The following is a 20,376-nucleotide window of genomic DNA, read 5'->3' on the forward strand; positions in this document are numbered from 1 at the left end:
TTTGGGGTAGCCTGGCTTCCCTTGGCATCCATGAACAAACACACACCACTGATTCTATTTATTCCGTTCCAGTCATTACTATGTGCCCGTCCTCCCAAATTAAGGTGCCACCAGCCGCCTGTGCTCTGGGTCGGAAACGAGGTGAAGGCGGTGATGGTGGGAGAGTAAAAATCTAGGGCGTTGGACAGAAAATAATGCACTGTAGTACAGGAAACGTACTATCTGGCCACACTAAAAAGTACAGAAGTCAAAACTTTCTAACCAAACAGACACTTTAACGAACTTTAACGAAACATTGCCCTAACCTTAACCCTGACACTAAATTCAGGTCAAACACCTCCGTTTTGATGGTATCGCCATTTCTGTCCATTCCACCATGGCTAGCACGTGACTCCCATGGTACAGCTGGATTGGTACTTACCTGCAGAAGACACAAGCTTCAGCATCACCACAACACCTGTCCTCCATGGAGCAGTCATTCTCCCTTTTTTCCTCTCTTTCCCTCCGAGGAAACAAGTGATGATCTCTCTCTTTCTGTCCTGGGGTGAATGATGGCGGTGGCTCTAGAGGGCTCTCTTGGTTAATCTCTTTCTAGCCCTCCCTCCCTCTCTCTTTCGCTCTCTTGCACACTCTCTCTCTCTCTCTATCGCTGATGACAGGAAGTGGCTGCACTGACACAAATATCTCTGCCCCCTCTCTCTCTTTCCGTCATTCTCTCCATCTCTCTAAGCATCCTCTTCCTTCCTAAGCATATCTACTTGTCTTTGTCTTTCTCGGTTTTCCCGTCTCTTTATCTCAGTGTCACTTCCTTGCTCAAACCATCATTCTCTGACAGGTAGCCTAGCGGTTAAGAGCGTTGAGCCAATAACTGAAAGGTTGCTGGTTTGAATCATGAAGCCAACTAGGTGGAAAAATCTGTCTGTGCTCTTGAGCAAGGCACTTAACCCTAATTGCGCCTGTAAGTTGCTCTGGATAAGAGAGTCTAATAAAAGACTAAAATGTAAATGTATCTATCCCCTTATCTCTTAGGATTTGTTTATCCAGAGTGTAGGTTCACTAGGCTGTCTCTCCATTTGTTACAGTTGTCATGCTTTAACAACAGACTGTCTATGAATCTAAAATCAGAGAAGATAAATTACAAAGGCCATGGTCTCTGCTCTTTTACGGTGTCATGAGTCATTTTCTAAAGAAATGGTATGCTTCCTCCAGCAATAGTAAAGAAGACGGTAAGCATTACTGTGCTTATTGGCACAACCTGATGGTTAGACCTGCAGGAGCCTAGATTTGGCTCATGTTGTTACAGCCCACAGGTCACGTCAGAAAGAGGCGTAATCTCCCCCACCACGGCAAAGTGCCAGCTCCAGTATTGTGGACAGTGAGCAAGTATACTCAAATTATCATCACGTTTCAAAGCTATGGTTCAGAATAACTTGGAACTCTCTAGGGTGTACCATTGACATCAACAGGTGACATTATCTTAGTAGTTAAATGCATCTCATCTGGAGTTCATCTTTCTACAATGAGTTTCCAAGTCTGACATTTCTCAGTTTCCAAGTTGCCTATATGTTATGGTGGCTGTGGTGTAATGATGCCCTTGTGAAATGCCCCATTACCACAAGACAACGTCATCTTGACCTTGGACTCTGGTAAGCCAAGCTATCCTATCCTTTGTATGACCGGAGTATTTCCTCATCCCTGTTTTTAAATATTATTGACCAAAATGGAGGTTTGTGGACTCGTCAATAGGCTTAATTAAGGTGAAGGAGGGGGTAAATAGCATGGGGACGAAAAAGCCTTTTGACATCCCTGTGTGAAATGCCCCCTGGCATCATCTGATTATGGTGGATTGCTACTGGTCTGAATGATGAGGGAAAATGCTCTTCAAATGTGACATGATGATAGTGAAGAGAGAGAGAGAGAGAGAAGAGAAAGAGAGAGAGAGAAGAGAGAGAAAGAGAAGAGAGAGAGAGAGAAGAGAGAGAAAGAGAGAGAGAGAGAGAGAGAGAGAGAGAGAGAGAGAGAGAGAGAGAGAGAGAGAGAGAGAGAGAGAGAGAGAGAGAGAGAGAGAGAGAGAGAGAGAGAGAGAGAGAGAGATGAAGTAGACCTGGGCATACACCTGCTTTCAAAACGAATAAGATGTTATTTGTTCTTTACTTTTTGTATATCGAAAAAACTGTATCATTGTTATTACAACGAGGCTACCTCCTCGACCAAATACAGAATGTGCCACTTGTAATCTTCAGTGCAACATTGTATCCAACTTTACTGTAACTCCACCGCTGTTATCTTAATATACACTGCTCAAAAAAATAAAGGGAACACTAAAATAACACATCCTAGATCTGAATGAATGAAATATTCTTATTAAATACTTTTTTCTTTACATAGTTGAATGTGCTGACAACAAAATCACACAAAAATGATCAATGTAAATCAAATTTATCAACCCATGGAGGTCTGGATTTGGAGTCACACTCAAAATTAAAGTGGAAAACCACACTACAGGCTGATCCAACTTTGATGTAATGTCCTTAGAACAAGTCAAAATGAGGCTCAGTAGTCTGTGTGGCCTCCACGTGCCTGTATGACCTCCCTACAACGCCTGGGCATGCTCCTGATGAGGTGGCGGATGGTCTCCTGAGGGATCTCCTCCCAGACCTAGACTAAAGCATCCGCCAACTCCTGGACAGTCTGTGGTGCAACGTGGCGTTGGTGGATGGAGCGAGACATGATGTCCCAGATGTGCTCAATTGGATTCAGGTCTGGGGAACGGGCGGGCCAGTCCATAGCATCAATGCCTTCCTCTTGCAGGAACTGCTGACACACTCCAGCCACATGAGGTCTAGCATTGTCTTGCATTAGGAGGAACCCAGAGCCAACCGCACCAGCATATGGTCTGACAAGGGGTCTGAGGATCTCATCTCGGTACCTAATGGCAGTCAGGCTACCTCTGGCGAGCACATGGAGGGCTGTGCGGCCCCCCAAAGAAATGCCACCCCACACCATGACTGACCCACCGCCAAAACGGTCATGCTGGAGGATGTTGCAGGCAGCAGAACGTTCTCCACGGCGTCTCCAGACTCTGTCACGTCTGTCACATGTGCGTGTGAACCTGCTTTCATCTGTGAAGAGCACAGGGCGCCAGTGGCGAATTTGCCAATCTTGGTGTTCTCTGGCAAATGCCAAACGTCCTGCACGGTGTTGGGCTGTAAGCACTACCCCCACCTGTGGACGTCGGGCTCTCATACCACCCTCATGGAGTCTGTTTCTGACCGTTTGAGCAGACACATGCACATTTGTGGCCTGCTGGAGGTCATTTTGCAGGGCTCTGGCAGTGCTCCTCCTTGCACAAAGGCGGAGGTAGCGGTCCTGCTGCTGGGTTGTTGCCCTCCTACGGCCTCCTCCACGTCTCCTGATGTACTGGCCTGTCTCCTGGTAGCGCCTCCATGCTCTGGACACTACGCTGACAGACACAGCAAACCTTCTTGCCACAGCTCGCATTGATGTGCCATCCTGGATGAGCTGCACTACCTGAGCCACTTGTGTGGGTTGTAGACTCCGTCTCATGCTACCACTAGAGTGAAAGCACCGCCAGCATTCAAAAGTGACCAAAACATCAGCCAGGAAGCATAGGAACTGAGAAGTGGTCTGTGGTCACCACCTGCAGAACCACTCCTTTATTGGGGGTGTCTTGCTAATTGCCTATAATGTCCACCGTTTGTCTATTCCATTTGCACAACAACATGTGAAATTTATTGTCAATCAGTGTTGCTTCCTAAGTGGACAGTTTGATTTCACAGAAGTGTGATTGACTTGGAGTTACATTGTGTTGTTTAAGTGTTCCCTTTACTTTTTTGAGCAGTGTATATATATTAATATATATATACATACACAGTTGAAGTCGGACGTTTACATACACCTTAGCCAAATACAATTAAACTCAGTTTTTCACAATTCCTGACATTTAATCCTAGTAACAATTCCCTGTCTTAGGTCAGTTAGGATCACCACTTTACTTTAAGAATGTGAAATGTCAGAATAATAGTAGAGAGAATGATTTATTTCAGATTTTATTTCTTTCATCACATTCCCAGTGGGTCAGAAGTTTACATACACTCAATTAGTATTTGGTAGCATTGCCTTTAAATTGTTTAACTTGGGTCAAACGTTTTGGGTAGCCTTCCACAAGCTTCCCACAATAAGTTGGGTGAATTTTGGCCCATTCCTCCTGACAGAGCTGGTGTAACTGAGTTAGGTTTGTAGGCCTCCTTGCTCGCACATTCTTTTTCAGTTCTGCCCATCAATTCTCTTTGGAAGTATGCTTGGGGTCATTGTCCATTTGGAAGACCCATTTGCAACCAAGCTTTAACTTCCTGACTGATGTCTTGAGATGTTGCTTCAATATATCCACATAATTTACCTCCTTCATGATACCATCTATTTTGTGAAGTGCACCAGTCCCTCCTGCAGCAAAGCCCCCACCTCAACATGATGCTGCCACCCCCGTGTTTCAGGGTTGGGATGGTGTTCTTCGGCTTGCAAGCCTCCCCCTTTTTCTTCCAAACATAACGATGGTTATTATGGCCAAACAGTTCTATTTTATTTCATGAGACCAGAGGACATTTCTCCAAAAAGTACAATCTTTGTCCCCATGTGCAGTTGCAAACAGTAGTCTGGCTTTTTTATGGTGGTTTTGGAGCAGTGGCTTCTTCCTTGCTGAGCGGCCTTTCGGGTTATGTCGATATAGGACTCGTTTTATTGTGGATAGAGATACTTTTGTACCTGTTTCCTCCAGCATCTTCACAAGATCCTTTGCTGTTGTTCTGGGATTGATTTGCACTTTTCGCATCAAAGTACGTTCATCTCTAGGAGACAGAACGCATCTCCTTCATGAGCGGTATGACGGCTGCGTGGTCACATTGTGTTCATACTTGCGTACTACTGTTTGTACAGATGAACGTGATACCTTCAGGCATTTGGAAATTGCTCACAAGGATGAACCAGACTTGTGGAGGTCTACAATTTGTTTTCTGAGGTCTTGGCTGATTTCTTTTGATTTTCCCATGATGTCAAGCAAAGAGGCACTGCGTTTGAAGGTAGGCCTTGAAATACATCCACAGGTACACCTCCAATTGACTCAAAGGATGTCAATTAGCCTATCAGAAGCTTCTAAAGCCAGCCCTATAATCTCAATGTAATGTAATCTCAAAATAATTTTCTGGAATTTTCCAAGCTGTTTAAAGGCACAGTCAACTTAGTGTATGTAAACTTTTGACCCACTGGAATTGTGATACAGTGAATTATAAGTGAAATAATCTGTCTGTAAACAGTTAAGCAATAAGGCACAAAGGGGTGTGGTATATGGCCAATATACCACGGCTAAGGGATGTTCTTATTAACGACGCAACGCGGAGTGCCTGGATACAGCCCTTAGCCATGGTATATTAGCCATATACCCAGGGGCGAAAATCTGATATCAACTTTGGAGGGGACAATTACATGAAATTTTCTCAAGAGCAATTCCTGAGGGGGACACCAAAAGTAGTGCTGTAACACATAGCCTACGTTGTAGAAAATTTCATGTAATTGTCCCCTCCAAAGTTGATATCAGATTTTCGCCCTGGGTAATAATTCACTAACAAATCTTAGTTCAGTCACCAGTTTAAGTTGAGAGTGGGGGTATCCATGGCATTTTCCAATCATGTCCCTATTTTACAACTTTAAAAAATTGAGAACCTTTCATAATGTTGCCAAACAAAGACTCAACAAACTTACCTGAGACTCCCTGTCTCTGCCAGTCTGTCCCTGCCCATCTGTCCCCAACTCTGCTGTCTGTGTGCCATCTGTTGCCTGCTCTGCCTAATGACATCATTGTGAAACATTTCCATTAGCATTTCACTTCTTTCTTATGAACATTTTATCAACTAGTCTTTGAGATATTAGGTTACTAGGGTTCTTACTTTGCGTTTTGGTGTACTGAAAAATACTCTGATGTCCGTCTTTTTTCTGCCATTTTTCTACCTGGCTGGCTGGCTACACACACACACACACACACACACACAGTATGTAGGTTATTTACAGTAGGAGATGGGCTTCTATCATCTTATCTTCTATCATTCTATATGGGCTTCGATCTAAAAGGTAGCTAGCAAATGTGAAACGGATTGCAGTGACAAGAGTTGACAGCTGTATGAGTTCACCATTTACACAACATATGCTGCAACCTTTGTTAGGATTTATGTTTATGCACTATAGCCCGCTAGCATATTGTTTGAAGATGAATATTGTTTTGTTACACACACACACGAACAATACAGATGTGTGTGTGTGTAGGTGTGTAAAGACTGACCAACATAGTGACAGGCCATAAAAGCTGTGGTCAATCTGGAGAGGTGCATATCTCTAGGCCAACCAGGGAGGTCAGGGCACTGGACAATACCAAATAAGGGACTGTTTGAGTGTAGAATCGGGGGAGACACAAGACTAATCTAATCTACCCAACAACCAGATGCGGACAGAGGAGAGCACTAAGGGACTTGGACAAGTCCGAGTGCCAGCATAGGCTGAGCAAAGTTTAAACCGCGCTCAGCCTCTACTATGATAGGCCAACGGACGAGTTGGAACTAAAGCTGTCATAGTATAAGAACTGGTATTTGAGTACATTCCACAGTTCCCTGTTTTAACCTGCGCGGTGATACAGCGAACCCGTATATACAAAAATTGCATTTGCCATTTATTGTTTGCGTTAATTAAACATAATTAAAGAAAGTTAGCAGACCTTGCTTTTATTTATCCTGATACCGGATTTGTTACACGCAGCGTTCACACCTTTCGTCATTTTAATATAGTTGGTTTCATATTGGCTGGCTTCCCAACAATAGCTGAATTTGCAAAGCTAGCGAGCACCAATTCCGTTTCTGTGGTGTTTGCTATAATCTTTGCTACCTGGTTAAATAAAGGTGAAATAAAATTTAAATAAAAAAGCTCACTAGCGACAATTTAGCTTTTGCAACGAGACCATTAAATATATTTAAGACAATGGTAGAAGAGTGTAGTTCTGTTCAGTTTGGACTTCAGTTTATCGCTAACCTTATCACAGGGACTTTGAAGCACTCCAGCTGCATGCTGATCTTGGAATAAACTGACGATAGCAAAGATTACATCTTTGACGACACCACATAAATGGAATAGGTACTAGCTAGCTTGATGGTTAATGTTTGCTTTAGTTTGCTTGCTAGCTCTGCAAATTCAGCTAGTGTGTGTGTGTGTGAACCCGGCCAACATAAAAATAAAAAAAACATTGCTATGGCCAATTGATTAGATAAACCTCACGTCAGTTACGTGTATTGAGTGCCTTTCACACAGTAGATACGGTCTTTTACCTTGCCAGCTAAGGAACTGGCAGTGGATGAAACCACTGTGAGGAAAAGGGCGGGGTCGCAATCTTTTGAAACTTAAAAACGCGCTATTAAGTGCCTATAATCAGCATAAGTGCTTTCATTGCGTATTATTAATATTATTGAAATTACATAGTTATGTTTACAGTGATATATTGGGTCGTGTCCCCCCCGTCGCCCCTGGGATTTCCGCCTATGCGATATACCACAAACCCCCGAGGTGCCTGATTTCTATTATAAACTGGTTACCAACGTAATTAGAGCAGTAAAAATAAATGTTTTGCCATACCCGTGGTATACGGGTATGGCTGTCAGCCAATCGGTATTCAGTGCTCGAACCACCCAGTTTATAATTAATGGTAATGTGCTGGTATCTGTAGCCCCACAGCTGTTCAAAGTCAACGAATCCCCACTCATGTGATTATTCTGGGCGGTACTTAAACTCTTGATCACATGACCGTTGTCACTTCTTCCTGGTGCAGAAGTCATTCGTGGTATGTGACGATCCAGACACTCAACGAAGACCAATTTAATCAGCACCAACTAAACCAAAATGAGAAAAGAACTCTGAAGGAAAAGGGCACATTTCCGAAGATTTGTTTCGTGAGGATTCTAGCTTGCGGCAGCAGAGAGAGTACGAGCCGTGAGCTTGCGTTGTTGCTAGTAAAGCTCGCTTACTGTCCTTCGTTCCTATCGCTGGACCGTGTGCATGTTGTTGTGATTCGCCCCTTGCCTTGGCAAACAACTTAACAGAAATATGACACAACAACATAGCCGCAAGCAACCTTTGTCCATTGCATTCATCGCGCTTTTAGGTGAGTATGTTGATGCTGGATGGACGCAGTAAATGCAACACCATACATATAGAAATAGTAGCTCATACACCATAATTCGGTATTCAACCTATTTTTACCTTGCATGATGGTTATTTACCTTGCATGATGGTTAAACATGGTTCTACGTTTTCCAGATGACTTGCATTTCTGCCTTAGATTATGTATTACAGATCGATGCGAGACCAGACCGAGTTGTTTTTCTTGCTTAGTGGCTGGCTGACAGCTCGATCGGTAGGTCAAGAGGTGCAGGTGGGCTGTTGTGCAATGGGACCTTCACGTGATATCAAAAGCGCTGTGCCTAGTGTTAAAAAAAACAACGGGCTATGTTTTTTTCCATTTATTGATGACATTGCACTCATTTGTTTTGTTTACACTCTCTGCTTGTTTCTTGGCAAGTAACCTTTTTAGCTTTGGGTTAGAAGCTGGTGGTCACGTACTGAGTAGCTCAAGGCTTAACCAAAGGCCAGCAGATGGTGCTATTGAGTCGTTTCATTTTACCGTACAAAGGGAATCCATGCAGCTGGCTATACAGTCGTATCCCCCATTGATGGGTTCATACATAAAACATTTTCCATCCAGGCTGCGAATGCGTTGAATTCCTCAACTTGATTTAATGTCGAAGGTGAAAATGAAAGTATGCCTGTTCTCTTTATGGAACACCCTTTTCACCACCATGTTAGATTAGTCGAAGGTATTTTCCAAGGGTGGGAAAAACCAAGCCCTGCCTGATGCCTGGGTGGGCATGGAAGCAAGTGCATCCATAACTACCAGGACCAGCACACCGCTTGAAACCAAAACATAAATAGCGACACACAATGATCCTGCACCCACCCTCACCTCTGATTTGGAGGACTTCAAACATTTTACACTGTACATTTGTGTATATAATTATTCCAACACTCATCAATTCTACCCTTCAGACTTCCACAGATCAACTCATCTTTCCCAATAAAACATAATTCTACCATGTCCTCTCCCAATACATCCCTCCATTCTCCCATGGTGTTTCACGAGGGACTTGAACCTCCCCATCTGCAACACTTCTGCCGAAATTGCCTCAGAAGATAAACATTTTACCCAAGAGCACAATGATATTTCCTATTGACTGCCTGTGGTCCTTCAACTCCCCCAGTAATACAATTTGCAGGTGTAACTGACCCTGATAATATGGCATAATAACCATTACTGGACCTGACTCCAAAAACAAGCCACCGATGGACAGTACCAGAAGGGATCCTCTATTGATTCTGTTTCCGTAGGGCAAAGTCTGCACCGATCTGACTTGAATACCCCATCAACGGAGCATTCTTTTTGTAGTGAGAATTTTAAATAAAAGCTTAAATTGAAAAGGAATTGATGCGTCAATTGTTTAGGATATCTGTCTGCTGTTAGCGGAGTTGCCAACAACTTAGCTACCTTTTCTGATAAACCGTCTGTGGGAACTCGCTCAGGTGTTTATTTGACACTTTCTACGTTAGGTTACCCTTGGTCTGAACACTGTATACAATGTCAGGAAGTAGTATTAGCCACCATATCGTAGTGGTGGAAAATGGTGTTTCATAAGAAAGTATGCATATCCCACCCACCTTCTTGCCATTGAATCAAGTTAAGGAGGAAATCGACGGCTTTGCAGCCTGAATGAAGAATGTGTTATGCACGAACCGGTCCACAAGCATTTTACTACACCCGCAATAACATCTGCTGTGTATGTGACCAAAAACATTTGATTTGAAGGGAAACGAGTGTATAGCCAGTTGCATGGATTCCCTTTGGATGGTAAGATGAAGTGACTCCGTAGCACCATCTGCCGGCCTTTGGGCTAGGCCAAGGCAAGCTATTACATATCGATCACATTTGCACAGCCTGTCTTTGTAATATTCTCTTTGTAGGACAAACTGGGCCTAAATGTCAAGATATCAGGGAAAGTGATAGTCAAACAGATAAGAGCGACCAGGAGGTGTGAACAGATCAATGATACAGGGGAACTGAGTGTGTGACAAACCCTGATGAAGGCTGTTAAAACGCCGTGGTTTGAACATGAAGATATATTATCAACTTCAATTGTCCTCAGAGTTGCTGAATATTTGACATTTCAGGTTTCCTCATATTCATACACTTTGGATCCAAATCAAATTGTATGTCACATGCGCCAAATACTACGGGTGTAGACTTTATCATGAAATGCTTGCTCTTTCCTGAGGGAAAAGACGCCGTCATGCTCTCTTTAAGACTGTGTGTGTGTGGAGCATGCTAAGTTCTTAGTGATGTGGATGCCAAGGAAGCTCTCGACCCGCTCCACTACAGCCCCGTGGATGGGCGTGCTGTCCCCTCTTTCACCTGTAGTTCACGATCAGCTCCTTGGTTTTTCTAACTTTGAGGGAGAGGTTGTTGTCCTGGCACCACACTGCCAAGTGTCTGACCTCCTTGTAGGCTGTCTCATCGCTGTCGTTGATCAGGCCTACCACCGTTGTTTCGTCAAAGCAAGGCACTCACTAGTATTTTTAATCTGCACAGACGGGTAAGACATATCAGCTGAAGACGATGTAATTGACATTTGTAGTGACGTCTCCTCAGAAGCCACGTGCGACTAATATTGTAGAAATGAGCCAAGTAGCAGACCTGCTTCATTCCAATGGTTCTTTTGTGGTGTGACCCACTAAAGCTTTTGGAATGTATGTGGACTGCCACATCAATGGAATCAGCAGTTTAAAAAAAAAATTTTTTTTGTTGGCACAATCCAGTCTGCCACCATATAAAAGGAATTGGCCACAACATTACTCAAGTTACTGACCTACTCAGTGGTTGCATCGCTATAGTCTCAAATGGCTCATCTGCTCCAGCTCTTCTCCTTTATCTGCACTTATCTTATCTAACCCACATGATGGGTGAAAGCAACATTATGGTGCTGAATGCATACGGAGGTTGCTTGTCAACTTCTTCTTTCACATCTGTGCAGATACAGGAAAGGAGGTGAGGAGAGGAGGTCTCTTAAAGACTATTGAGAAGACTTTACCAGCCGCCAGCTGAGGATCGAGCAGTGCTGTGTCTGTCTATCCAACTGTGGTTGTCTTGTTATGTCATTACAGCGGTCACGTTGCATCAGAGCTTTGCTGCCACCGATGCCCCGCCCACGGCTGCCTCTCAAACCACGTCTCCGCCTCCTGCACCCCCGGGTCGGCCCGAGAGAGGCAACTACACTGTAACCAACAGCAATGGGACCGTCTGTCTGATGGCCCGCATGGGACTGCAGCTCAATGTCAGCTTCAGCTCTGCCTCTCTCAATAAGGTACACACACACAGACTTGCACATACTTTGAAGCCCAGCACCTCTCACACAGTCTTGTTTTACCAACCTTGTGGGGGGACACAATTAATTCCCATTCAAAATCCTATTTTTCTTAACCCCTAAACTGAACCTTTAACTCTAAACCCCTTAGGAATAGCCATTTTTCCTTTGTGGGGACTGGCAAAATGTCCCCAGTTGGTCAAATGTTTGTTCACTATTCTTGTAGAGACTTCTGGTCTCTACAATTATAGTTAAACATGTCCACACACTGCCCTGTGTCTTGTTGTCCTGCGTGTGCAGACTGTGCTGGACGTGGTGAACCTGCAGCCCAACGTGACTAAGAGCTCAGGGTCATGTGACTCGGACAGCGCCACCCTACTGCTGAAGGCTGACGAGAAGACAACCAACCTCACCCTCGTCTTCTCCCTGGTCAGAACTCTCGTTTGACCTTTTTGTTTCTCTTTACTTTTCTGTGTCTGCCACTTAGTGCTCTCTCTCGCTCTTTATTTCTTCTTGCATCCATTAGTACATGCAGTAAGGTTTTCTTCTGTAATAGTAGTGGTTAAGGCTTTTGGCACTAACACCTGACTGCCACAAGATGGAGCCTCATGAACAAGCTGAGGACAGGCACTCGTGAACTATTGTTCCAGTCATGTGTGTGGCGTAGATACTGTGGGGTCACTGGTTCTCTTGTGTCTGCAGAATGCCACGTCCAGTAAGTACCACCTCAGTGGAGTGACTCTGTCGGCAGCCTGGCCGGACATGCGTGGTGAGTCTGGATCCAACAATCACTAGATCATCTAGTGAATAGTACATGCATATAATTAATCTACTGTCTATCCTCTTACAACCCCAATCTTCAGTGTTGAAACCCCTATAATCCTCCTTTGCCACACTCTTCCATCCCCGTCATTACTGTAACATCTTTTTCCATCCTTTATCCTGTTTCACATCCCAACCATTACCTCCCCCCGAGCTGACAAGGTAAAAATCTGTGGTTCTGCCCCTGAGCAAGTCAGTTAACCCACTGTTCCCCGGGCGCCGATAACATGGATGTCGATATTAAGGCAGCCCCCGCACCTCATTCAGAGGGGTTGGCTTAAATGCGGAAGACATATTTCAGCTGACTGCATTCAGCTGAACAACTGACTGTATCCCCCTTTCCCTCGATCTTCCCTTTCTTACCCCACCCATAACCTCTCTCCTTCCCACCATTATCTCTCACTCTCCCTGTCGTCCCTCCAGTGCCATTCTCAGCCAGTAACAGTAGTCTGGACTACATGCGTGGTACCCTGGGGCGTAGTTACATGTGTCGTGAGGAGCAGACTCTGGCTGTGACTGTCAACTTCTCTCTCAACACCTTCCAGCTGCAGGTGCAGCCCTTTGGCATCACCGGGGACCAGTTTGGAGCAGGTACTGTGGGTTACCACTTCATGTGGTACTATTTCAGTATGGGACTGTGGGTTACCATTCAATGTTTCAGGAGAGGATTGTTATCCACATTTCTGAGATTGGAATAATAGATTCTGGTGATTATCATTCCATCACTATTTATTATAATTATTTTGTCTTGTTTTTCTCCACTTTCCCTCGCCTGCTCTTCGGTCTCTATAATTCCCCCTCTCTCACTGCCTCTGTCTCTCCCTCTCCAGCGGAGGAGTGTCAGCTGGATGAGGATAACATGTTGATCCCCATCATCGTGGGCGCTGCGCTAGCTGGCCTGGTCCTCGTCGTTCTCGTGGCCTACCTCATCGGCAGGAAGAGGAGCCACGCTGGCTATCAGACCATCTAAAATCACTTCCTGTCAACTGACCCCCCCCCCCCCCCCCAATAGCCAGAGAGCGCAATTCCGCCCCATCTCACCCTCCAGCTACTAACATCACCTGGATTGACTGAACCTCACTGCGACCCTTAAACTGAACTTCCTTATCCCCATTCAGTTGGTCTCATCTTAGAATCCTTGCTGCCCCATCCTCCCCTCTGAACTCTCTCACTAGCCCCATGTTGGGTATCCATGGGGTTGATATGCGCTTTCAGGACTGAACTGCTCCTTTGTATGAAATGAAAAGAAAAGTGGGAATCTGCTGAGTGATTTGTATTTACATAAGCTCTACTGTCAAGAGTGTTTCGTTTTCACGGATCCACCTGTACCCGAGACCTGATCCAGAATTCGAAATAATGTCACGAGTTGAATCTGAACTGATTACCACGGGTAGGCCTACATGTAACTTTAATTTACTTGTCTGGAAGACCCCGTACAGATCCAACTGCTACAGTAGAGAGAAATTTAGTAATTTATGCTGCTGCTCTTGCGTTTCACGAGAGTGGCGTTTGTTGTTGTTGGCCAATCATAAGTTATCAAAGCCACAATAGGCTAGTCATAGAGCCTTCCTGTGTGGCAAAAGTTATTTGATATATAATTAAAAGTTTAAAGGAGAAGGATGGGCTACAACGACAATGGCGTAAGTGTAGGATGAGAAAGCGTATGCACTGCAGCCTCAGTTAGTCTAGCTCGCTAATATTAGCTAGCTTGGTACTACGTAATCATTTTTGATAAATAATTTAGCTATGGCAGCTATTAATCTACTATAGCACGAGTCGGCTTGGTTGGTTGCTGTCTCATCTCTCGCTCACAGTACGGCCCCTCCCCCACCTGCTGGAGCGGCTCCAGTTAAAGTAGCTTTAAAAATAGATATTTTCTGTTGCTTCCCTCACTCTGATCGGACCGGGTCTGGATCTGACCAGGTCTATACGGAACGGGTCTAGCTGTCTCTGGGTCCGTTCGGGAATGCATCTCTGACAAAAAAATTCAAAACATTTATTTATACATCGGGTTAGAGTAGGGAAAGCCCAGGTCCATTTTGGGCCAGGTCCAGCTTTTTGGGCCAGGTCCAGCTTTTTGGACCTGTGAAGACCTCTACTTGAGACACCATCACTCAACATGGCGGGGGGTGGGGTGGAGTTCTCATATAACCATATGCTGAATAATAATCCACACTCTGCTATTTGTAGCCTAGGGTCTCATATCATGCTTACATTTTACTGGTGTTTGACAGGAATTCTGAGGGATTGTTTGTGTACAACCATTGCTGCTGCCGTTTAATGGCTACTTCTCTGTTTTGGTTGGTGGCCATTTTGTCAGTCACATCATAATAGGAGGCCGTTGTTACTCCTGTGTAAAGGGAATATTATGACTGTCGCTGGCTGCTCCAACCAAACTTGTTGCTTAAGGTTTTCAACATCATTAAACATAATGAAGTTTTAACTCTGAATATAATATGGAGTTGATGGGAGTCGCCCCCTAACCCAAGTTCGAGGGTCAGATATTTTTGCTTTCACCTAATGGTTAAGGCTATGACTTGGGGCTGGGAAATCTGATCCTAGATCTGTGGTCAGGGGCTTAGCTGGGTACCAGCGGCAGTTTTGAGAATGGTGTTTCTTAATCCATCTCTTAGGGGTCCCCTAGTTGGCCATTTTTGTGCACCTTCTTGGGTTCCTCTTGGACTGGGTTGAGGAACAAGGGTGAAGGTAATTTGATGGTGAAGCAGTTGAGGTCTGCATACCACCGTTTATAGTTACATTTATTAAACGGCGCTTCATGGTCAATCCGACATCTGCATTGGCTGTGCAGCATTTACGGTGATACGGCCTCTGCAGAAGTCAGGGCATTCGTACTTGTTGTGCTCCATGGAGCAAAGCAGAGCTGTTAAGGAAGTGATGCTATACGGAGCCCTCCGCATTGTTACAATTGAGAGGCATGGTCATGTGGTACGGAGCTTGATTTGGCCTCTGCATGCCTCAAGGCCCCACAATTGGTTCACACCCTCCATACGAAGCCTCCGATCACATTTGCTGACTAAGGATAAATTGGCTTTAAGACAGGGTGATTTTTTTTCTTTTTTCTTCTTGGGTGGTTGTACTGATGGTACGTCCAGTGATACACTAAGGGGAGGGTTGTTACAGTTGAATTTTATGGTGCTTACAAATGGCTAACACTAACTCAAAATGCACCTATGTATCTTGGAACACTTTAGTGAATAGTCACATTTATTAGGTGGTTTTCTCAAGTTAGAATTCCAGATATTAGTTTAAATTATTCTGTTGGAGTTACTGTCAAAAGAACAGCACCATTTTAGGGAGGACATAATTTCTCCACCCCAAAATAATGTTAAGCCAAATGGAATCTGTGCCTCCCCATTTACAAGAAGATTGGGATCTATGCTAATGTTCTAGATTTGCACACTCTAATCTGAAGGATGGGATCTATGCTAAGGTTCTAGAGTTACTCGCACTCTAATCTGTCTCAAATGACACCCTATTCCCCATGTAGTGCATATCTTAGTTGGGTGTCATTTGAGTCATAGCCTTTTGTCTCTACACGGCGTTACCACAGAACAATGAGACATATTTCACCGGATGTATAAATGGCTGTGGTCTATCTTGGTTTAGTTATAAAGATCTTTGGCATCTTTCTTAGATTTTGCCTTGCCTGTTGAATGATCAGAGGATGCATTATTTGGAGTAATGAAACTGCATTTTTGTTCCACCCCTATTCTAAAAGTGTTAATATCCATAGGTAGTGATTTAATATGGCTTTAAGAATGTTTTAATTGTTTTAAGTGTAGTGGTCAATAAAAAATATAAGCTGAAGGAATGAGCTCTGTGTTGTCTTAATTTGTCGGTCTGGCGTTTGCCAAAACCTTTCGCTCTATTCTAGAGGACTTGTATTTGGGAACCGATCGCAATGCTTGGAGAACAAAGCAGGGCTGTAATTATAATATAGATTGGGGGGGACACATTTCTAAGGTCTTCGAGAGTCAAGTTAACAAACATCACCGACCATTTCGAATCCCACCGTACCTTCACCACTGTGCAATCTGGTTTCCGAACTGGTCATGGGTGCACCTCAGCCACGCTCAAGGTCCTAAACGATGTAACTGCCATTGATAAGAGACAATACTGTGCATCCGTATTCATCGACCTGGCCAAGGCTTTCAACTCTGTCAATCACCACATTCGTATCGGCAGACTCAACAGCCTTGGTGTCTCAAATGACTGCCTCGCCTGCTTCACCAACTACTTCTCTGATAGAGTTCAGTGTGTCAAATCGGAGGGCCTGTTGTCCGGAACTCTGGCAGTCTCTATGGGGGTGCCACAGGGTTCAATTCTCGGGCCGACTCTTCTCTGTATACATCAATGATGTCGTTCTTGCTGCTGGTGATTCTCTGATCCACCTCTACGCAGACGACACCATTCTGTATACTTCTGGCCCCTCTTTGGACACTGTGTTAACTAACCTCCAGACGAGCTTCAATGCCATACAACTCTCCTTCCGTGGCCTCCAACTGCTCTTAAATGGAAGTAAAACTAAATGCATGCTCTTCAACTGTTCGCTGCCCGCACCTGCCCACCCGTCCAGCATCACTACTCTGGATGGTTCTGACCTAGAATATGTGGATAACTACAAATACCTAGGTGTCTGGTTAGACTGAACTCTCCTTCCAGACCCACATTAAGCATCTCCAATCCAAAATTAAATCTAGAATTGGCTTCCTATATCGCAACAAAGCATCCTTCACTCATGCTGCCGAACATACCCTCGTAAAACTGACTATCCTACCGATCCTTGACTTCGCCGATGTCTTTTACAAAATAGCCTCCAACACTCTACTCAACAAATTGGATGCAGTCTATCACAGTGCCATCCGTTTTGTCACCAAAGCCCCATATACTACCCACCAATGCGACCTGTACGCTCTCGTTGGCTGGCCCTCGCTTCATACTCGTCGCCAAACCCACTGGCTCCAGGTCATCTACAAGTCTTTGCTAGGTAAAGCCCCGTCTTATTTCAGTTCACTGGTCAACATAGCAGCACCCACCCGCAGCACGCGCTCCAGCAGGTATATTTCACTGGTCACCCCCAAAGCCAATTTTTCCTTTGGCCGTCTTTCCTTCCTGTTTTCTGCTGCCAATAACTGGAACGAACTGGAAAGATCACTGAAGCTGGAGACTTGATCTCCCTCACTAACTTCAAGCACCAGTTGTCAGAGCAGCTCACAGATCATTGCACCTGTACATAGCCCATCTGTAAATAGCCCATCCAACTACCTCATCCCCATACTGTATTTATTTATTTAGCTCCTTTGCACCCCAGTATCTCTACTTGCACATTCATCTTCTGCACATCTATCACTCCAGTGTTTAATTGCTATATCGTAATTACCTTGCCACTATGGCCTATTTATTGCCTTACCTCCCTTATCTTACCTCATTTGCACACACTGTATATAGACTTTTTCTACTGTATTATTGACTGTTTGTTTATTCCATGTGTAACTCTGTGTTGTATGTGTCGCACTGCTTTGCTTTATCTGGGCCAGGTCGCAGTTGTAAAAGAGGACTTGTTCTCAACTAGCCTACCTGGTTAAATAAAGGTGATTTACATGTAAAAAAAACTTTTTTTTTCTTTTAAACTCCTCCACCAAGGCACCTGCAAGTTCCTGGAAATTTCTGGGGGGGGAATGGTCCTAGCCCTCGCCCTCTAATCTAACTGCTCCCAGATGTGCTCAGTGGGATTGAGATCCGGGCTCTTCGCTGGCCATGGCAGAACACTGACATTTCTGTCTTGCAGGAAATCACGCACAGAACAAGCAGTATGGCTGGTGGCATTGTCATGTCAGGATGAGGCTGCAGGAGGGTACCACATGAGGGAGGAGGATGTCTTCCCTGTAACGCACAGCATTGAGATTGCCTGCAATGACAACAAGCTCAGTCCGATGATGCTGTGACAGACCGCCCCAGACCATGATGGACCCTCCACCTCCAAATCGATCCCGCTCCAGAGTACAGGCCTCGGTGTAACGCTCATTCCTTTGACGATAAACGCGAATCCGACCATCACCCCTGGTGAGACAAAACCGTGACTCATCAGTGAAGAGCACTTTTTGCCGGTCCCGGTGATGTCTGGTGAGGACCTGCCTTACAATAGGCCTACAAGCCCTCATTCCAGCCTCTCTCAGCCTATTGCGGACAGTCTGACCACTGATGGAGGGATTGTGCGTTCCTGGTGTAACTCAGGCAGTTGCCATCCTGTACCTGTCCCGCAGGTGTGATGTTCAGATGTACCGATCCTGTGCAAGTGTTGTTACACGTGGTCTACCACTGCGAGGACAATCAGCTGTCCGTCGTCTCTCCCTGTAGCGCTGTCTTAGGCGTCTCACAGTACGGACATTGCAATGTATTGCCCTGGCCACATCTGCAGTCCTCATGCCTCCTTGCAGCATGCCTAAGGCACGTTCACGCAGATGAGCAGGGACCCTGGGCATCTTTCTTTTGTTGTTTTTCAAAGTCAGTAGAAAGGCCTCTTTAGTGTCCTAAGTTTTCATAACCGTGACCTTAATTGCCTACCGTCTGGAAGGTGTTAGTCTTAATGACCGTTCCACAGGTGCATGTGTATTAATTGTTAATGGTTCATTGAACAAGCATGGGAAACAGTGTTTAAACCCTTTACAATGAAGATCTGTGAAGTTATTTGGATTTTTACGTATCATCTTTGAAAGACGGTCCTGAAAAAGGGACATTCCTTTTTTTGCTGAGTTTACTCAGACTTCACGTGGCCTTTCTGACAAAATGTCAATCATTTATGTTGCGCTGCATGTGTAATTTATGTAGACAGTAGTAGCTTTCATTTATTGCATATTTGTATAGTATACTGTATAGCTGTACTTATGATAAATAGCATTATTAGTGTTTGATTAAAGTGCACACAGTTTTTTGGGCCTCAGAAAAGTAAGTTGAGAGCAGTGAGAAAATGAGTACCAGTTAGATGATAGAAGTAGTACAAGAGATGAATCAATATTTCTTGATATAATAATCATTGCCATTCTGAGAGGGAGAGCATGAGGATGCCGGCAGGAAGAGCATGAGGATGCCGGCAGGAAGAGCATGAGGATGCCGGCAGGGAGAGCATGAGGATGCCGGCAGGGAGAGCATGAGGATGCCGACAGGGAGAGCATGAGGATGCCGACAGGGAGGGCATGAGGATGCCGACAGGGAGGGCATGAGGATGTCGAGAGGGAGAGGGAGAGCATGAGGATGCCGACAGGGCAGGGAGAGCATGAGGATGCCGACAGGGAGAGGGAGAGCATGAGGATGCCGACAGGGAGAGGGAGAGCATGAGGATGCCGACAGGGAGAGGGAGAGCAGGAGGATGCCGACAGGGAGAGCATGAGGATGCCGACAGGGCAGGGAGAGCATGAGGTGAGGGAGAAAAGGAGCAAATATTGATGACTGATCTGATATCAGGAACAACACCAATACGGCGACGTCAGATCGTGCAAATATTGATGGCATCCATCATTGCAAATGACCTGTAGTTAGTTGGTTACAAATAATGACATCACAACAGTCTAATCCTAATGTAGACTCCTGTTGGCTTCCATATGCGTATCAACATTCTTTCTAGTCATTAGTTTACTGATATTTCTTTCATGTTCACTCTGGTGCGTTCAGAGCGAGGGAGCGAGAGAGCACGAGGATGCCGACAGGGCAGGCAGAGCAGGTGACATGGAGGCGAGTGAGAAAAGGAGCAAATATTGATGGTTAAAACCGAATAATGACATCACAACAGTCTAATCCTGATAATTTAAGCTGAGATATTCCCCTAAATATGGCTCCTCATGTGTATTTCAAATAATACAATCAAGCAGGAAGAGTGCGTATGAGACAATGGCAGACAGGCAAGCAAAGATGAAGGTGCAGGAGAGGGAGGGGAGGAGCTTGGACCTTGCCCAAATCAGCCAAATGTGAATGTCAAACCCTATCAAATAGGACACTACTTTCAGGAGAAATGGTTTCA

General features: G+C 44.9%; 2 protein-coding genes across 6 annotated transcripts in view; one reads left to right on the forward strand and one right to left on the reverse strand.

Moving 5' to 3' along the window:
- The window catches only part of LOC139546326 (T-cell surface glycoprotein CD3 zeta chain-like), a 33,066-nt gene extending 24,581 nt beyond the window's left edge, over positions 1-8,485 (reverse strand). Inside the window, exons 1-2 of one of the 5 annotated variants that reach the window (XM_071354595.1) lie at positions 8,331-8,485; positions 5,776-5,859 (exon numbers count right to left, since the gene is read on the reverse strand). In XM_071354595.1, coding sequence (XP_071210696.1) covers positions 5,776-5,859; positions 8,331-8,337 — 91 coding nt within the window. In that variant the 5' untranslated portion in view covers positions 8,338-8,485. Of the gene's footprint in view, positions 1-421; positions 954-5,775; positions 5,860-8,310 lie in introns of those variants that run through there. The other 4 variants (XM_071354594.1, XM_071354593.1, XM_071354597.1 and 1 more) reach the window with 4 other exon arrangements.
- LOC139546324 (lysosome-associated membrane glycoprotein 1-like) lies at positions 7,845-16,169 on the forward strand. The gene is made up of 6 exons (XM_071354592.1): positions 7,845-8,212; positions 11,320-11,519; positions 11,820-11,948; positions 12,222-12,288; positions 12,765-12,932; positions 13,172-16,169. Exons 1-6 carry the CDS (start codon positions 8,155-8,157, stop codon positions 13,309-13,311), a joined length of 762 nt encoding a protein of 253 aa, XP_071210693.1. The 5' UTR covers positions 7,845-8,154; the 3' UTR covers positions 13,312-16,169.
- The last annotated feature ends 4,207 nt before the right edge of the window (positions 16,170-20,376 follow it).

Source organism: Salvelinus alpinus, chromosome 20 (genome assembly GCF_045679555.1).
Source record: "Salvelinus alpinus chromosome 20, SLU_Salpinus.1, whole genome shotgun sequence".
Taxonomy (NCBI): Eukaryota; Metazoa; Chordata; class Actinopteri; order Salmoniformes; family Salmonidae; genus Salvelinus; species Salvelinus alpinus.